The sequence below is a fragment of the Thalassophryne amazonica genome, chromosome 15, assembly GCF_902500255.1.
Source record: "Thalassophryne amazonica chromosome 15, fThaAma1.1, whole genome shotgun sequence".
NCBI classification, from domain to species: domain Eukaryota; kingdom Metazoa; phylum Chordata; class Actinopteri; order Batrachoidiformes; family Batrachoididae; genus Thalassophryne; species Thalassophryne amazonica.
In genome coordinates this window covers 9587599-9605276 of record NC_047117.1, presented here as the reverse complement: position 1 = coordinate 9605276, position 17678 = coordinate 9587599, and the positions used below count along the sequence as shown (strand labels likewise).

At 42.7% G+C, this 17678-nt stretch overlaps 1 protein-coding gene across 2 annotated transcripts; it reads right to left on the bottom strand.

Moving 5' to 3' along the window:
- Positions 1-326: 326 nt before the first annotated feature.
- On the bottom strand, positions 327-16527 carry atf4a (activating transcription factor 4a). Of its 2 annotated transcripts, XM_034187464.1 has the most exons (5): positions 16345-16527; positions 14605-14796; positions 14176-14442; positions 12872-13832; positions 327-350 (listed from the first exon to the last, which is right to left on the bottom strand). In XM_034187464.1, the coding sequence occupies exons 2-4, from the start codon at positions 14651-14653 to the stop codon at positions 12883-12885; spliced, it is 1266 nt and encodes a 421-aa protein (XP_034043355.1). In that variant the 5' UTR covers positions 14654-14796; positions 16345-16527; the 3' UTR covers positions 327-350; positions 12872-12882. The 2 variants fall into 2 exon arrangements, with proteins under 2 accessions (XP_034043355.1, XP_034043354.1); XM_034187463.1 differs by lacking the exon at positions 327-350 and having other exon boundaries at positions 12409-13832.
- Between the last annotated feature and the right edge of the window lie 1151 nt (positions 16528-17678).

Sequence of the window (17678 nt, the reverse complement as noted above, 5' to 3'; positions counted from 1 at the left end):
TGACATCGGGGTGAATGTGAGGCATAATTGTAAAGCGCTTTGAGCGTCCGATTCAGATGGAAAAGTGCTATATAAATGCAATCCATTTACCATTTTATAATTTAATATAATGAGTTGTGTCGCTTGATCTAGTTTGCTAGATATTTATATAATAAATATGTTGGTACACGTTTCACAGAAAGTAGAAATGACTCAGAAAATGATGCCATGAAAAACCCCACACTTCTAGTGTAAAAATTAACTCTAAAAAGTACCTTAAAATGTTCACAGAAAACACACACGCGCACGCACACACGTGAAATGAGACTTTAGCTAGAAATGTTTTTTTTTTAAACACTTAAACAGCACCACTAGGGGTCGCCCCACGACTCATTCACTCACTCACTCATCTTCAACCACTAACTTCATTTCAGGGTCACGGGGAGCTGGAGAGAACCCACGCAAATCCACAGAGAAAGGCCACAGGTGGGAATCATTCCCACGACCTTCTCGCTGCGAGGCAACAGTGCTACCCACGAAGCCACCTTGCTGTCCGCCCCATGACAAAAGACAATAAATAAATTAATGAATTAATTCCCAGTAAAAAAAAATCCCTGCTTTAAAAAATATTAAACATTTGATCCGCAATTACTTCTTGATCTGCAATGACAATAATTAGATAACAAAATTAATAATAATGCAACAATTATCTCAACATACCTTCCATGCACAAAAATTATTGCACGTGTGTGTGTACGCGCCCACGTGTTATGATTTTTTTTTTTCCACATGCACTTGTTTCCTCTATCAGTGGAATTTGGAACACACCCCCTAAACATACACACACACACACACACACACACACTCTACTCTGTTATCACCTTTTTTCGGTCTCCACCCATTTCTCAGCTGTAATTCTACTCTGACATGCGATGACTGTGCAAACACACCCACTGGTTGTCCTCACTGCACACTCAACATACACACACACACACACACACACACACACACACACACACACACACGTAAACCTCATGATTTACTGATACAAACTCAGAGAAAAAAAAAAGGGGTCTTATATATTTGCAAAATTCTTTGTTTTTATCTACAATTATCGATTTTCAAATGTGGTTTTTTACTAACAGTAAATTCAAAGTAGTTAAATAAGATTATGTGAGGTCTTTCAACAAGCGGTAGTTGTCCTACATCCTGGGTGTAATTATGTCTTCCTAATCTGCAGTCTGAGTAATGAGCTCATCTACTCAGAGATCTTCTCTGCAGGTTTCGTCTCAGCACATAAACATACAGAATCGCGCCCTTGTGCTCAGCGTTTCTTTAATTATTCATCCGTGTTGTATCTCATTCCCACCCCGATCGCCTTTTCTCCCTCGTGTGTCACGCTGAAGTCGTCTGACCTTTCAGAGCTGATGTCACAATGACGTGACACACACACACACATACAACACCCAGGTGGCAGATCAGGAATCAGAAGAACATCTGCATGCAGTGAAAGCGTTGAACTTGTAGAGATGTTCACTTATCTGTTGACCAAATAGCCATAAGTGAAGGTTCAGTTAACACATGCCCTTGTGACCTCTCGGGAGATATATAGCAAGATTGAAATATGTTCCTACTAATGTGGTGAGGGGGTATTCCTCATGAGAACGACTCTCATGAGAGAGACATCTGTGCTCCACAAATCACTTTTCAGTTACAGTATGTACAGCTGCACACACCCACAAGTCTTTCGGGGATCGGCAAAGCGTGACAGGAGTAGGACTGTGAATCTGGTCTGTAATGGAACAAGACTGGGCCTGTTCAATCCAGTCCACGCTCATGTTTTTTTTCGTGCCCCCGTCACGAAAGCCCCCATTTTTGTGATGCATTTTTTTTTTATTTTACTATTTATAATCTTCCCTGCAGGGGTGGTGGCCAAGTGGTTTAGGGTGCTTGGTTTTGGTGCAGAAGGTTCCCAGTTCAAACCTCACCCCTGCCACATTTCTCCATGTAATGTGGAGTTGCGTCGGGAAGAGCAGCCGGCATAAAAAAAAGAAACTATGCCAGAATCAACATGCAGGTCCACCTTGGAGCAGCTGTGGTGACCCCGAGTGCAAACAAGGGAGCATCTGAAGGGATTTACTTTATTTATAATCCTCCCCCTTCTCCTAAATCTAACCATAACCATAACGTAACTGTTGCCCTTCCCCTTACCATAACCCCCCCAACCCACATTTCATGCCCCATCATGAAAAGCTCCTCTTTTTCGTGACAATATCACGAACCCATGGATTAATTGACTTTTTGTAATGCCATCAGGAACTGCCGTGAGACAGCATCCACCATTCCCACCACCAAGGAATTGCCACGACAGTATGCAGAGATCGAGTAGCTCAAGAAGATAGGAGTTGGGCTACCAATATGTAGATCTGGGTTTGAATCCCAGCCACTCTACCTGTTTACATCCTTGGGCAGTAAATGGATGCCACCCCTTGGCTGGTGAAGTAAACTGTGATCCTGTGGAAGTTATAGACTCTCATTCACTTCATACTATAGTATCAAGGGATAAGTGCGGGCACCAATGGACCTCAGAGCCTGTGTAAGACTTTGTGTATGTACAGTTATGAAAAAATACAACTACCGGTAAATGTTTCCTTCAGTATTTCAAACCCAACAAACTGACTTTCTCAGCAGATAATGTTCATGTTGGAACAATGATCCTGCATTCTGAATATACTGTGGCATTTTGGGATTCCCTTTCATTGCTATGCTAATGACACTCAGTTGTACATGCTGATAACTGCTGTTAAATTCATTCATATAAAATCTTTAGAAGATTGCCTTGCATGAGTGAGAAGTTGGATGTCTAGTAACTTCCTACTTTTAAACCCTGATAAGACTGAAATGATGATTCTTGGTCCAGTGAGGTATCAGCATCAATTTGACCAGCTGGCGCTTAGCTTAGGTTTGTGTGTTATACATCATACGGACAAAGTGAGGAATCTTGGGGTAATTTTCAATCCTACGTCGTCTTTTGACCTCCACATTAGGGATATTCCAAGGACTGCTTTCTTCCATTTGCGAAATATAGCAAAGATTTGTCCCATCTTGTCTATGGCTGATGCTGAGACTTTGATACATGCATTTGTTTCTTAGATTGGACTATTGTACTGCTCTATTTTCTGGTTTGCCACAGAACATCATTAGGGGTCTTCAACTGGTTCATAATGCTGCTGCCAGACTTTAAACAAGAAACAAGAAACAAGAAAGAAAGTTTGACCACATTACACTCATTTTAGCATCCCTTCACTGGGTTCCTGTCACGGCAAGATTGGATTTTAAGCTACTGTTATTAGCCTATAAAATTGTTCATGGACTTGCACCTCCTTATCTGGCTGACCAGGTGAAGCCCTACGTACCGACTCGTGCCCTGCGTTCGCAGGGTGTAGGACTTTTATGTGTTCCCAGGGTGAATAAAACGACTGCCGGTCACAGTGCCCCAGCTCTGTGGAATGATCTCCCGGCACACATACGGCAGTCGGACACTATGGAGACTTTTAAATCTAGTTTAAAAACCCATTTGTTTTAATTATTTTATCATTTGTTTTATTGTGTTATGATGTTTTTATTCTTGTGCTCTTTTATGGTTTTGTCTTTTTATTGTGTTCTTAATTTTTTTTATTCATTTTTTTTTCTGTTTTTCGGTATTGTGTTGTGTGAAGCACCTTGAGGCGATCTCATCGCGAATTGGTGCTCTGGAAATTAATAAATTTTAATTTTGAATTTGACATGTGCAAAGTTACAGCAGCCAGGAATAGACATGTGAACATAAATGCCAGGGTGCCCCACCCTCACTGACACACAGTAGGCACTCTATGAATAGCTTTGCGGCCTTAGTAGGATCGATCCATTTGCTGTCCCAAATGCCACCGAGTTATGATTACAGTTGAGGATTGTCTCAGCAAGCTGCTTGGTGGCTTTGGAGGTACCTGCTCGACTGGTTTTGTGGTCTTCGGTTTCAAAGACATCCCAGCATTACTTTAACTTGGCAAACCAGACGACATTCTGGAACTTTGAGTGAACACATTAACTGTTTTAAACAGAACAACAAAGCAGCTCTTTGACACCTCCTTCACATGTTGTATGACTACTCACATCATGACTGCGCGTATCAGGGACTGATTTTGTAGACTTGCGTGAAATAGGAATGATGCGCCAGAGTTGTGCTGTGAATGAATAAAGGCATTGCGATCCTCGTGACTGTTGTTTCACAGAAATGTCACCAGACGGCTTTCCTTGGAGCTACCACGCCTTCGGTCTGGGCATGTGGATACCAAATCCAAAGACGGGTTTAATGAAAGGCATTGTTTAACTGGATCATCTGATCAACATTTCTTGAGAATGTGTCAAGTTTTGACTACCGGTAACTGGGTGGAATAATGTCAAAAAATGTTGGTTGAGGCTGTAGCTCCTTTTCCTGGACTTCAGCTTGACTTTAGATTCCAAAGGGTGCATGTCTCGTGCAAATGAAATGATTATTCAAGCCGTTCTTTATTCACTTATGTATTTCGGTATCCAATGATGAGACCAGCCGGGCCTCAGGGCCTGTTGCAGTCACTTCTTTCACACAGTGCCCCCCCCCCCCCCACACACACACACATACACACACACACACACACACACACACACACTTCCCACCAGAGGGAAGAAAGTGGAAATTTACAATCCTTCAGTTTGTTTGCACATCTGCCTTCTTTCTTTTTTGTTAAAAGTCATTAAATCTGTCAACACAGAATTGACAGAATACATATTTTCCCTTTGATCCTGACTGTCGCAATTTGCAGGTAACTAAAATAAAATAAAAATTTGCATGATTTAAATATGTGGATCAGTTGCACATGATCAGAATGTATCCAACAGGCATCATTTTATGAATCTAATAAAAAATATAATGCAATGCTAAAATACCCTCGGCTGTATGAGCATTGTGTTCTTTATAATTTGCAGTTAAGTTGTTAAATTAATTATTAAGATCCTATTGTCTGATGTACAATTTAATTTGTACATGTTCAATAAAGCACCTCTATCAATCAATCAATCAACACAATATTTACATTTTAACGGCATCTGCAGGAGGCCTTGCGTGTGTGTGAGCTTTTGACAAGCGCGTAAGTTGTGCAAATTAAGGAATATTTGTAGATCATCCTCTGTGTATTTGCAGGTATTAATGAGAGAAATTAATACCTGCAAATGCACAGAGGGCCGGAGTGGAGCAGAGCACCCTCTATAGTAGGGGCAGAGCTGGAAGCTGGAAGGATTTTCATCAATTTCCCTGGTGGAAGTCACTGAGGTAGTCAAACAACTCCACAGTGGCAAAGCCCCCGGGGTTGATGAGATCCGTCCAGAAATGCTGAAGGCTCTGGGTGTGGAGGGATTGTCTTGGATGAGACGTCTCTTCAACATTGCATTGAGGTCTGTGACAGTGCCTAAGGAGTGCCAAACTGGGGTGGTGATCCTCATATTTAAAAAAGGGGGACCAGAGAGTGTGTGCCAACTACAGGGGCATTGCACTACTCACCCTTCCTGGTAAAGTCTACTCCAGGGTGCTGGAAAGGAGGGCTGGGCCGATAGGCAAACCTCAGATTGAAGAGGAACAATGCGGGTTCCGTCCTGGTCGTGGAACAACCGACCAGCTCTTCACTCTCACAAGGATCCTGGAGGGAGCCTTGAAATATGCCCACCCAGTCTACATCTGTTTTGTGGACTTGGAGAAGGCGTATGATTGGGTACCCCCGGAGCAAGGTTGGGTAGGATTACTTTGAAATGTAATCCAAAAGCAATCAGATTACAAGTAATCCAAATGTATGTACATACATACATGTAATCCACATGTATTATTTCTAAGAAATCCTACCCAACCTTGCTGGGAGATACTGTGGAAGGTGCTGCAGGAGTGCACGCTAACATCCATAAAATGTCATGTAATCCACATGTATTCTTTCTAAGTAATCCTACCCAACCTTGCCCGGGAGATACTGTGGGAGGTGCTGCAGGAGTATGGAGTGAGGGGGTCCCTTCTCAGGGCCATCCAATCTCTGTACTCGCAAAGCGAGAGCTGTGTTAAGGGTGCTCGGCAGTAAGTCGGACTCGTTTCCGGTGGAGGTTGGCCTCCGCTAGGGCTGCGCCTTGTCACCAATTCTGTTTGTGATATTCATGGACAGGATATCGAGGCGTAGTTGAGGGGAGGAGGGTTTCCAGTTTGGTGGGCTCAGAGTCTCATCACTGCTTTTTGCAGATAATGTGGTCCTGTTGGCTTCATCGGCCTGTGACCTCCAACACTCACTGGATCGGTTCGCAGCCGAGTGTGAAGAGGCTGGGATGAGGATCAACACCTCTAAATCTGAGGCCATGGTTCTCAGAAGTAAACAGCAGGATTGCCTACTCCAGGTAGGGAATGCGGCCTTGCCCCAAGTGAAGGAGGTCAAGCACCTCGGGGTCTTGTTCACGAGTGAGGAGACGATGGAGCATGAGATTGGCCAGAGAATCAGTGGAGCAAGGGTGGTATTGCATTCGCTCTACCGTACTGTTGTGACAAAAAGGGAGCTGAGCCAAAAGGCGAAGCTCTCGATCCACTGGTAAATCTTCATTCCTACTCTCACCTATGGTCATGAGGGTTGGGTCATCACCAAAAGAACTAGATCGCAGGTACAAGTGGCCGAAATGGGCTTCCTAAGGAGGGTGGCTGGTGTCTCCCTTAGAGATAGGGTGAGAAGTTCGGTCATCCATGGGGAGCCTGGAGTAGAGTTGCTGCTCCTTGTAGTTGAAAGGAGCCAGCTGAAGTGGTTTGGGCATCTGGTAAGGATGCGTCCTGGGCGCCTCCCTAGGGAGGTGTTCCAGGCACGTCCATCTGGGAGAAGACCCCGGGGAAGACCCAGGACTAGGTGGAGAGATTATATCTCCACACTGGCCTGGAAACACCTCAGGATCCCCCATTTAGAGATGGTCAATGTGGCACGGGAAAGGGAAGTCTGGGGTCCCCTGCTGGAGCTGTTGCTCCTGTGACCCAACCCGGAAAAGCAGTTGAAGATGAATGAATGAATAATGAGACAAATTTAACTCCATAGAGAGTTAGCTAGCTTTGAGTTAGTGTGCACGCTAATGTCCACAAAATGTCTTGTAAATAACTCCAGAGGTGTTATCAGGTTCCAAAAGAGTGTTTTCAGTTTTATAAGTGTGTATTTCTCATTAGCTTTGGCATAATATATGAGAAACATGTATATAAACACAAAACAAAGCAGTTTTGGAGACAGCAGCCACTGACGTCATGGTGCAGCTCTACTCTGATTGGCTGTCACGCCCGCCACTCAAAAACAAACCGAACAGATTGAAACAGAATGTGACTTTTTAACCACTTAAAATACCTCTTAAAATAGGTCAAGGTTAAACATCTTTGAAACTGTTAAAGGTCCGTGTCCCAAGAATGTTCTCTGTGAATGTGAAGACTGTGGCAGTAACTTACGCTGAGCACAGACAGACGGACGGATGCAAAGCCAGAGGCCATATTTGATGGCCTCTGGTAAAAATTATGTTATTGAGCGACTAACTGACCTACTTTGGGCAATATTAGGTGTAAGACAAATATCTTGATAATAAGATTAGCAGTCAACTTGAAGGGGGAGATCTCGCTTCAGGTGAAGGATGGAGGTGGTGAATTATTTTTTTTAATCTATTACCCTTTTCCTGCATTTTAAAGTAATCTTGTAAGCTAGATAGACTATCCAGTCATTGTTTTAAATACACTTTTTTTATTTTTCATTTTTAATTTTCTTTGGATTTGCATTGATCTTGAAAATGACCTTTTTGGAGGGAAACTGAACAGTTAACATACTTGTTACCTACATTCTTGTAAAGAAAACAAATGCAGGTTATTCAGCTGCAGTTAACCAGCTGGTCTACATTTTAACTGAAAGTATGTTGTAAAAACAGAATGCAACTGACATTTTCCTGTTCCTCAAACAGTATGTGTAAAACGTTTGTCACGGGTCACGTCTCGACTGGAAAAACGCAAGATAATACACACATCTGACCACTTTTTCAAATAGATTATAATTAGTTGAAAATAGATGTAACTCATCTTTACTTGTGAGCTTATTAACTACAATTACAGATTATATGAATACCATTTAATTAGGATATGTTACTAAAAGCTATTTTAAGCTATTTTTAGCTATTTTATGGTGTAACTTTAACTTTGGTGTAACTTTTTTAACTTTTGTGGGCAACATTGTGTTTCAGGCACTCTGGTAAATTCTCAAAATGGGTGCCAAAATCCAACCCCATCTGCTGTTGGGGTGGAATATGGACCTTGTGTGTCTCATGGCCACTACAGTAATCATTAAGGCCCCACAGGAACCCTGAACACAAGATGGCTAACGGGGTTCTGGTGAAAGAAAAAGCTCTCAATGACGGCTGTGATGGCTTGTAACCCAACGAACAGCTCTGAAGGCGGACGAAGGCTGCAGCAGGTCCTCACACCCTGATCGTCTGGGATTTCCCAGCCGCTGGACCAGGCTAAGGATATGTCAAGGGCTGTGTGTTTGTCAGTGTGCAACGATATTCCCATGTTGAATAAACCCACACAAAGGTGTTTCTAAATCAACCCTGGATGTAGCTATCCCATCTGGGAATGAACGAAGAGACAACCTTCCTTGCCAAAGAGGGATTGCCATGACAATGAGATTCCCTAAATCACTTTGATAGCTGAAAGTGTTATTTTGTTGATCTGACTACATTTCCAGGCGATGCATTCCAGTGCTGTCGGGAAGAACCAGGCAGGTGAATAATGCTCCAAATGGAGCAATATTGATCACTGAGTCCATCACTGAGTCCAAGGTCATGTCTACTCCTGCCAGGTCCCTTGTGCTGCATCCTGCTCAACTTGGTAAGTCAATGAAGGCTGATCTTGAAATTATCCTAAAGAGTTCATTTTGACAAAGGTCAAGGACTTTTGATTTTCAGCCCAATTTGGACCAAATGTGGTGTATCCTGAGGTGGAATCGAGACTTGTCCTCACAAAGCCACACAGAAGTCAGTCATTTGGGTGGGGAAGTCAGTCACCACTGTGGTGAAATGTCACATTTCCACTGCACCTATGTCTTTTCATGCTCAAAGATATGATTATGAGTAAGACCCTTTGGCTGCTCCCGTTTTTGGGCTCGGAGTCGCCACAGCAAATCCAAGGTGGATCTGCATGTTGAATTGGCACGTTTTACGCGGGATGCCCTTCCTGCTGCAACTCCACATTACTTGGAGAAATGTGGCAGGGGTGGGATTCAAACCACAAACCTTCCGCACTGAAACCAAGTGTATTAACTACCCGGCCACCACCACTGCTTCAAACATATGATTACTGAAGAGTGATTTTTCTTTCATTTTTTAAATAAACATGATTGCAAAGCAACCAAATGTTTAAACTTGTTGATTCTTTACATTTTCTCAAAACCTGCGCCAGTTTCAACTAAAAACCAGTTTAATTTCTGTGTAAACGTCATTTACACAGAAATGTCCTGGAGGGGAACATCCAAGAAATGAGGGTGTTTGGAAAATGAGTTTGCTCAGTTTACTCACTGAAATGCAAACATGAAAATGGTCAGAATGACCTGTTCAGAGTATTTTACAGGGCATCGCATAGAATACACTGTCAAGTTACCGATAATTAATTTGCTCTTCGTGTGGTCAGTGAAACCAGGATTCAGGCACTAGTCTCTGAGTGTTTTTTCAGATCTGCCTGGTTTCTGTGGTACTTTCCCACCATGCACCTGTCAAACCCATCATTCACGGTTTCAGGACTTCACCCTCCACAAAGCCAAGCGTCTCATTTTCTTCTCTTCAGTGACGCTGAAGCTGCATTCAGTTCGTTTCAACAAGTTAGAACTCCTTCGCTCAGTTACCAGTAATCTCACATAAATGATGACATTCTGCAGAGATAAAATCATCCAAACGTCACAATGACAAGTCTGTTTTGGGTTTGTTCCAAAATGTCATTTACTATCAAAAGTGCACACAGGCAAAAGATCAGCCTGGTCCTACATGACGTTTAGAAAGGTCACGACAAACGTAAACACTAACAGCAGCTGTCGCGCAACATGTAACAACTGCACAACTTTATAATGATAAATGATATAGTCTTTATTGTCATTACAACAAAATTTGTCCTCTTCTTTTAACCACCCTAATGAGTTAAGACACAATCCCACCCCTAGGAGCAGTGAGCAGCCACAGTCCGGGAATCAATTCCACTTGTAGAGACACTGCCTTAAGCAGGGGTACAGAAAGGAACAGACCCTAAATAAGCAGTTTTTTTTTACTTGAATTACTGTGGAAAATGGCCCAATTTTTTTAAACATACTCTAGTTCTTGGATATTACTGCGCAAAAGTATTGCAAAATGTATAGTGCATCCACAAAGTATTCATAGCTCTTCAATTTTTCCACATTTTATGTTACAATTACAAAATGGAGTAAATTCTTTCCCCCCTCAAAATTCTACAAACACCCCATAATGACGATGTGAAAAAGGTTTTGGGGGAGATTCTTGCATATATATATATATATATATATATATATATATATATATATATATATATATATATATACACACACACACACAGAAAACTAAGAAATCACATGTACCAAAGTATTCACAGCCTTTACCATGAAGCTGAAAATTGCAGGCGCATCCTGTTTCCACTGATCATCCTTGACATGTTTCTACAGCTTAACTGTTGTCCACCTGGGGTAAATTCATTTGATTGGACATGACTTGGAAAGACAACACGCCTGTCTACATATAAGGTCCCACAGTTGAGTGTATGGCAGAGCACAAACCAAGCATGAAGTCAAAGAAATTGTCTCGAGGCATAAATCTGGGGAAGGGTACAGAAACATTTCTGATGGTTTGAAGGTCCCAATGAGCACATTAACCTCCATTATCCATAAAGTTTGAATCTACCTGGACTCTTAGAGCTGGCCATCCGTCTGCAATTGAGGAAGGGTCTTAGTTGGGGAGGTAACCAAGAAGCCAATGGTCACTCTGTCAGAGCTCCAGCATTCCTCTGGAGAGACGAGAACCTGCCAGGACAGCCATCTCTGCAGCAATCCACCAATCAGGCCTGTATGGTAGAGTGGGCAGTTGGAAGCCACTCCTTTGTAAAAGGCACATGGCAGTTCACCTGGAGTTTGCCAAAAGACACCTGAAGGACCCTCAAACCATGACAAACAAAATTCTCTGGTCTGGTGAGACAAAGACTGAACTCTTTGGTGTGAATGCCAGAAGTCACATTTGGAGGAAACCAGGCACCATCCCTATAGTGAAGCATGGTGGTGGCAGCATCATGCTGTGGGATGTTTTTCAGCAGCAGGAACTGGGAGACTAATCAGGATTGAGGGAAAGATGAATGCAGCAATGTAGACACATGCTGGATGAAAACCTGCTCCAGAGCTCTCTTGACCTCAGACTGGGGCGACAGTTCCTCCTTCAAATAACTCTAAACACGCAGCCAAGATATCAAAAGGTGTGGCTTCAGGAAAACTGTGAATGTCCTTGAGTGGTCCAGCCAGAGCCCAGACCTGAATCCAATTGAACATCTCTGGAGGGATCTGACAATGTCTGCGCAGTGACACTCATCCAACCTGATTTAACTTGAGAGGCGGTGCAAAGAATGGACAAAACTGCCCATAGATGCACCAAACTTTTGGCATCATATTCAAGAAGACTTGCGACTATAATTGCTGCCAAAGGCATATCAACAAAGTATTGAACAAAGGGTGTGAATACTTACATACCCATTCAATAATAATTCATGAGAGGTGGTGGAAGAACAATTTAACCACCCCCCCCCCCCAAAAAAAAATCCAGGCGCCATGGGAGTCCAGATTGATGGGATCAATGAATCATGCAAGTTAGTGACTCAATGAATTTGTACACGGAATGGAGCAGTTTCAAGGGTTCTTAAAGACCCAAGGACATGAACGTTTAGCTGGGCGCTACCTGCACTTCATAGATACTGCTACTTAACACAGACCAACAATGGACAACATGAGGTCTGACTTGATTAGGACAATATAATTTGATGTACACGATCTGCTGTGGCAACCCCGAGTGAAAACAAGTGAGCGGCCAACGGATCCATTTCCTCAATGTTCTTGTGGATGGGGTTTAATTTCTGCTGTTAATTCTAAAGCTTGTGTTGCAAAAAAAAACAACAAAAAAAAACCCAAAACAAAACAAACTGTTTATACTAAAGTGATAAACACTTTGAAGGCAGCTGTTTTGTGATCTGGCACAACACGATTGAATGGAAAATGCTTATACCAAACTCATTAAGTTGTTTAATGGATTTTCCACATTCAGCAGCTAAAAGAAGCACGCCACTGTTGGAGCACTGATGATTTATTAGAAAAAGAAAAATAAAGCAGAAGCATTTACAAGCCAAACAGTTGCACTAACAGACTAACCTACTCAGCACTTTTATCAAGTTTACCCAGCATTAAATAAGAGCCACACTCAGCAAGCAGGAAAAGACAATATATACAAATGTGGTAACATGAAGATTGGGCCTGAGGCCCCTTTCTGGACTCAGAAGAAAGTGAAAACTGGGTGACCAGGTTTAGATCAAGTGGGTTAGAGACTATGCGTATGGGTCATACTAGTTATAAACTCAAATCTACAATTCCACACTATGTGTTTTGGGGATTTAATGGCACCCTGAGAGATGAACATGTACAGATGCGTCACCTGGTAATCTCTCAGCCCACCACACTACATCACAAATTGCATTCTGCTGTTGACTCTTGCATCCAGTGAAAGGTTTCAAACACCCACACGTGCATGAAACTAATCGACAATCTACTGCACTGAACTGGTTTTGCTGCGGCGCTTGCGAACTTCTTCCATCAGGTCTGTCAGATACTGGATCTCCCGACTGATGGACTCTGCCTTCTCCGCCAGTTCATGGTTCCTCTTCTGCAGCTGCTCACACTCCATGTTCAGCAACTCCTGCTCCACCCTCTTCTTCTGCCGATAGCGTGTGGCCGCCGTCTTGTTCTGTTCCATCTTCTTTAGTTTCTTCTCCACTTTGGGGGCACCAGACACAGATTTGACCTTTGAAGACTTTGTTGAGGTGGCAAGGGACTCAGGTTTGGAATAAGGCTTTGTCCTGGAAGAACCAGCTGTTTGGGATGCGGTGGGAGGAGGAGATGGAACACGAGGAGGAGACCCAGTAAGAGACTCGATGCCAGAGTCACAGTCGCTGTCACTCTGAGGTGTTCTGTTGGACTGGTCAGGCAATGAGAGGAGTGAGGTTTCTTCTTTGTTGGTCAACAAAACCACAAAGTGGGCCTGCAGCACGATGGGGCCTGTAGTCTGAATGGTTCCACTGGAATCTGGGATGATTCTGACAGACTCTATGGTTTTATCTGCATCTGGGACATCCACTTCACTCCCCAGCTCCAGGGTTTCAGCTGAAGAGGAGGGAGGAGCTGGAGAGGGGGGGGGAGGAGAGGGAGGCTCAGACTTCATAGCCACCTCCTCATCAGGAGCCATCTCTGTCATCTTGGCCTCAGCTACCTCAGAAATGGGGACATCTAGAGGGAGGGTGGGCAGAGAGGGCAATGGGAGCTCATCATGTGGGGCAGGGATCGCTGCACTCAAGGAATCCAAACCCAGATCCATATCAGAGTTGAAGGTCAGGAAATCCTCAGGGGAGCTCTGCGACTCAGATCCAATCAAGGAATCTAGGTCCAAGTTATTCAGGCCAAATTTCTCCACCATCCAGTCCATGCTCAGAAAAGAATCATCTGTGGGAGAAAAACTTTAATGAAAACTCATGTGCATTCACCTCAACCTCAGGCACACAATAGTCTATTATTGCAACAAAAGCTCACAATGTCACAGCAAACAGGCACATGTTTTGTGCTACTGAAGCGTTCACAATAAAACCAGCTCAAACCGGTCTCAGTTACACAGTTGACGCAAAACCTCTAAGACCAATTAGTTCTGACAACTTACCACACCCTACAATCTACTAGAGTACAGGCCACCCTTTTGTCAGCAGTGTCCCTCACATTTACAAACATTCAGAAATCTCATTTTCTGCAAGTTTTTTTTTTTTTTTAATAATTCCTCACTACTTAAACTCACCTTTGCTATCATCTGCCCCAATGCTTGCATTGAGCAGGTCATCAGCATCAAGACTGGAGAGTGACTCGGGGTCTACTTTGGCCACATTTTCCAAAAATGAGGAGTGAGCAAGAGGAGACGAAGGTGGGGAGTAAAATAACACCTCAGAGGAAGACAGGGAAGGTGAAGGTGGTGCCTTCCCCTCTGCAGACAAAGAGGGTGAGAGAATTTCTTCTTCATCTTGGTCCAGAAGGGGCCCCACGAGGTCAGCCATCAGAAACAAGTGCCCTGTGGATAGCAGCAGACCCAAGAACTGATTCAAACAAACTGACCCTGCACAAATAATAATTTTATTGTAAACAGCAGGTAGACGAATGCCAAACATGAGTTAGTTATCAATTAACTTTTATTTCCAGGTAAGTTATTTTGGGTGCATGCTTCTGCACCAACCTGAGTACAGGGCCTCCACGTCCTCCAACTCCAGCTGGGACAGAATCATGGTTGCTGCTGGTCAATGGGAACCACAAACACGGGAGTGAAAACAAGGGCGGATATGACGACGTAAGCAATGATGTAAGGAAGTTGAGAGAGTCTGTACTGCTGTCGAAGGCAGCAAAGCTGATGGTGGTGGTTGAGAGAGACCTGAACAGACAGGAAATGGGGAAAAAGTAAGTTCACATTATGACATACTACCTCTCATTAAGCACCAAGACTCTCCCTAAACAATGGTGCTGCACCATGATGTGATTTAACCCCTTCAAATATTTTCACAAAGTAAAACTCAAGCATTGTTTTTTTCCTCTGTTTAAGGTGCAGCTCCATCCAGAGATGGGAGTTGTATTTCTGCTGGTGACCCTCCTGTCCTGTGCGCCAATAGCATTTCTTGTATATTCATCTGTGAATTGTTCTTTAATATATGTTTGTAGCATGGACCAAGCAGAGGGTCACCCCTTTGGTCTGACTGAGGTTTCTTCCTCAGAGGGAGTTTTTCCTTACCACTGTTGCTCTGGGGGATGGTAAGGTTAAACCATACCTGTGTGAAGCGCTTTGAGGCAACTCTGTTGTGATTTGGCACTATATAAATGAAAATAAATTGAAATTGAATTGAAGCATTTAACATCCACCCCAATAATAAAGTGTGTGTGTGTATAGATATGAAAGAAATCTCAATTCCTCTTTTAGGAAAAAATATATGCCAACAAATTTCACAAAGGTGCAACTAAAGTATTTCAGTTAATCTGTTTACCATTTTTATGGGTTAATTAGTTTGGCCCATAATGTGTCAAAATTATGGGTGTGTGGTGGGGCATTTTGTCCAGATTATGTCATCTTGTTCACAACTAAAAAGGGGTCAAAGAACCAGCTGAAATAAAGCATTTTGGTATTCCAGGCACATGTGGACCTTCTGAGACAGGAGCATTTAAATTTTTTTTCAATGGCGGTGCATTTGGGAAAAAAAAGAACCTAACTGGAAACAGGAGCTGCTTGAGCAAACATCACTGTAGCTCAGTTCCTGGTTGTAGTAAACACAGCGTAACTACCAGCCACACCTTTTTAGTGTTTCCTGAGCAGTTCTTTCTAGTGAGTCACGCCGTGAACGGGAAGCTAAATCGGGTCAATCCCCGCCCCCTCCTTTTTCTGATCATAGACGGAACGGACCGCCCCGCTGCGGGAAATAACATTTCCTAATTTGGTCATTCTCTGCCCGGCAACCCCGCCCATCATTGAGTCACAAGAGAGACGAAGGCGCGCGCGACCGCCATTTCCACAACACAGCCACCTGGAACCGAACGCTTCTTTAAAAAAAAAAAAAAAAAACACTGCGCGCCATTTTGGACACGCCACGTTGTCAAATATTCCCACACAAATAAATAAATAAGTGAAAAACCGCTACCACTAGTCTCAATTATTTAATTGGTGACGAAATAAGTTAATGCATCATGAGTGCACGCTGCGCAGGATTTTAAGGTCACCATATGCCTCGCCTACCGCGACACAACAGCCCCCAGATAACGTTATCTTAGCTAAAACATCTCCCCATCAACAAAGTATAAAAATTACCATGTATCTATATTTATACACATATTAAAAAACGTCCTAACGTTAGTTTTAATAGCCTACATTAACAGCAGGTATACACAAAAGATCACTTGTAAAATAAGAAAAAAAAATATATATATATATACATACGCCATTTTTCCTGAAAGTCAGTGCACGTAGCCGCTGCACTGCCGGGTTTTCGCCGCTGCGAGGAACGCCGCCGCACCGCCTTCACAAGCCCATTTTAGCGCGGGAGCGCGTTTACGCTGAGAGCTCCTAAGTGTTACTTCCTGTTAGTGTATGAGAGAGAGAGAGAATGAAACAACAAAACAGGACCGACAGCGGTTTATAAACCACCGAAGTACCGCTACACTGTATCCTTCCGCCGTCGTCCTCGCTGTGAGTGGTTTGATTCGATGTCGTCGGAGTGAGCGGATATTCTACAGTCTGGGCGCCGATGCGCAGCTCCGCCCAGCAGAACACACTGGTTACAATAAAATAAACGCACATTCTTTGTGGCGATCGGATTGGTGCGCAGATGATAAAATAGTGCATCGTACACGTGTGATAGTGCTTATCATGAAGTTTCTCAACAGAAAGGATAAGGTCACATTGTTGAGGCAAGGAAGAAAATTGAAAGGTACGAATGTTTATTTGAATGATGACTTGACAAAAACAAATGCAGACATTGCTAAAAAAAAAAAAAGCCAGATACTTAAGGAAAACAAACAAAATTCAGAATACATGGGTCAGGAATTGTAAAGTCTTCATTAAACTGAATGGGTCTTCTGAAGTAGCTAAGGTGCTGGTTATTAAGGACATAAAAGAGCTGGAAAAATATGAAATATGAGTCAATAATGTATGGAGAAATAAAAAAAGTAAAAAAAAAAAAAAAAACTAGTTCTACTTCACAAACCATTGAATCAAAACCCATAATCTCTACTTCAGGAGATGAAATAATACAACAGAGGATAATAAACCAGGAATTATTGGAATTAAAAGCAACTGAGTACACCGAACATAAGATAATGGATTTGGAAAACGAAATAGACCCGGATAATATGTTTTTTTCGACTGATACCGTTCATTGCAACTACTATACGGAACAGGATTACAATAATACAGTTAAAACAGAAGGTAAATTATCAATTATCCACTTTAACAGCAGAAGTATGTACACAAACTTTAACAGTATCAAAGAATTTCTTCAGCAGTTTACAAAACCCTTTAGTAACGTGGTTCAATGCGCAAAAAGGAATACAATTCGAGTTGGATGGTTATGATCTAAACTACATCAACAGAGTGAATAAAGGAGGTGGAGGTGTTGCTATATATGTGCGGAAAAATATTAAATTTAAGGTAATAGAAAGTATGACGTTAACAATAAAAGATGTGTTAGAATGTATATCAATAGAAATTTATAATGGAAACAAGAAAAACATTATTATAAGTTGTTTATTTAGGGCGCCAGGCTCAGATATGGC

What these genes read in the sequence shown, in the direction of transcription:
- atf4a (XM_034187464.1), bottom strand. Translation starts at nt 14,653, where the DNA reads ATGATTCTGTCCCAGCTGGAGTTGGAGGACGTGGAGGCCCTGTACTCA. An exon ending in CGTGGAGGCCCTGTACTCAG is followed by an intron (nt 14,443 to 14,604) that starts GTTGGTGCAGAA and finishes TGCTATCCACAG; the next exon opens with GGCACTTGTTTCTGATGGCT. An exon ending in TGGGGCAGATGATAGCAAAG is followed by an intron (nt 13,833 to 14,175) that starts GTGAGTTTAAGT and finishes TTTCTCCCACAG; the next exon opens with ATGATTCTTTTCTGAGCATG.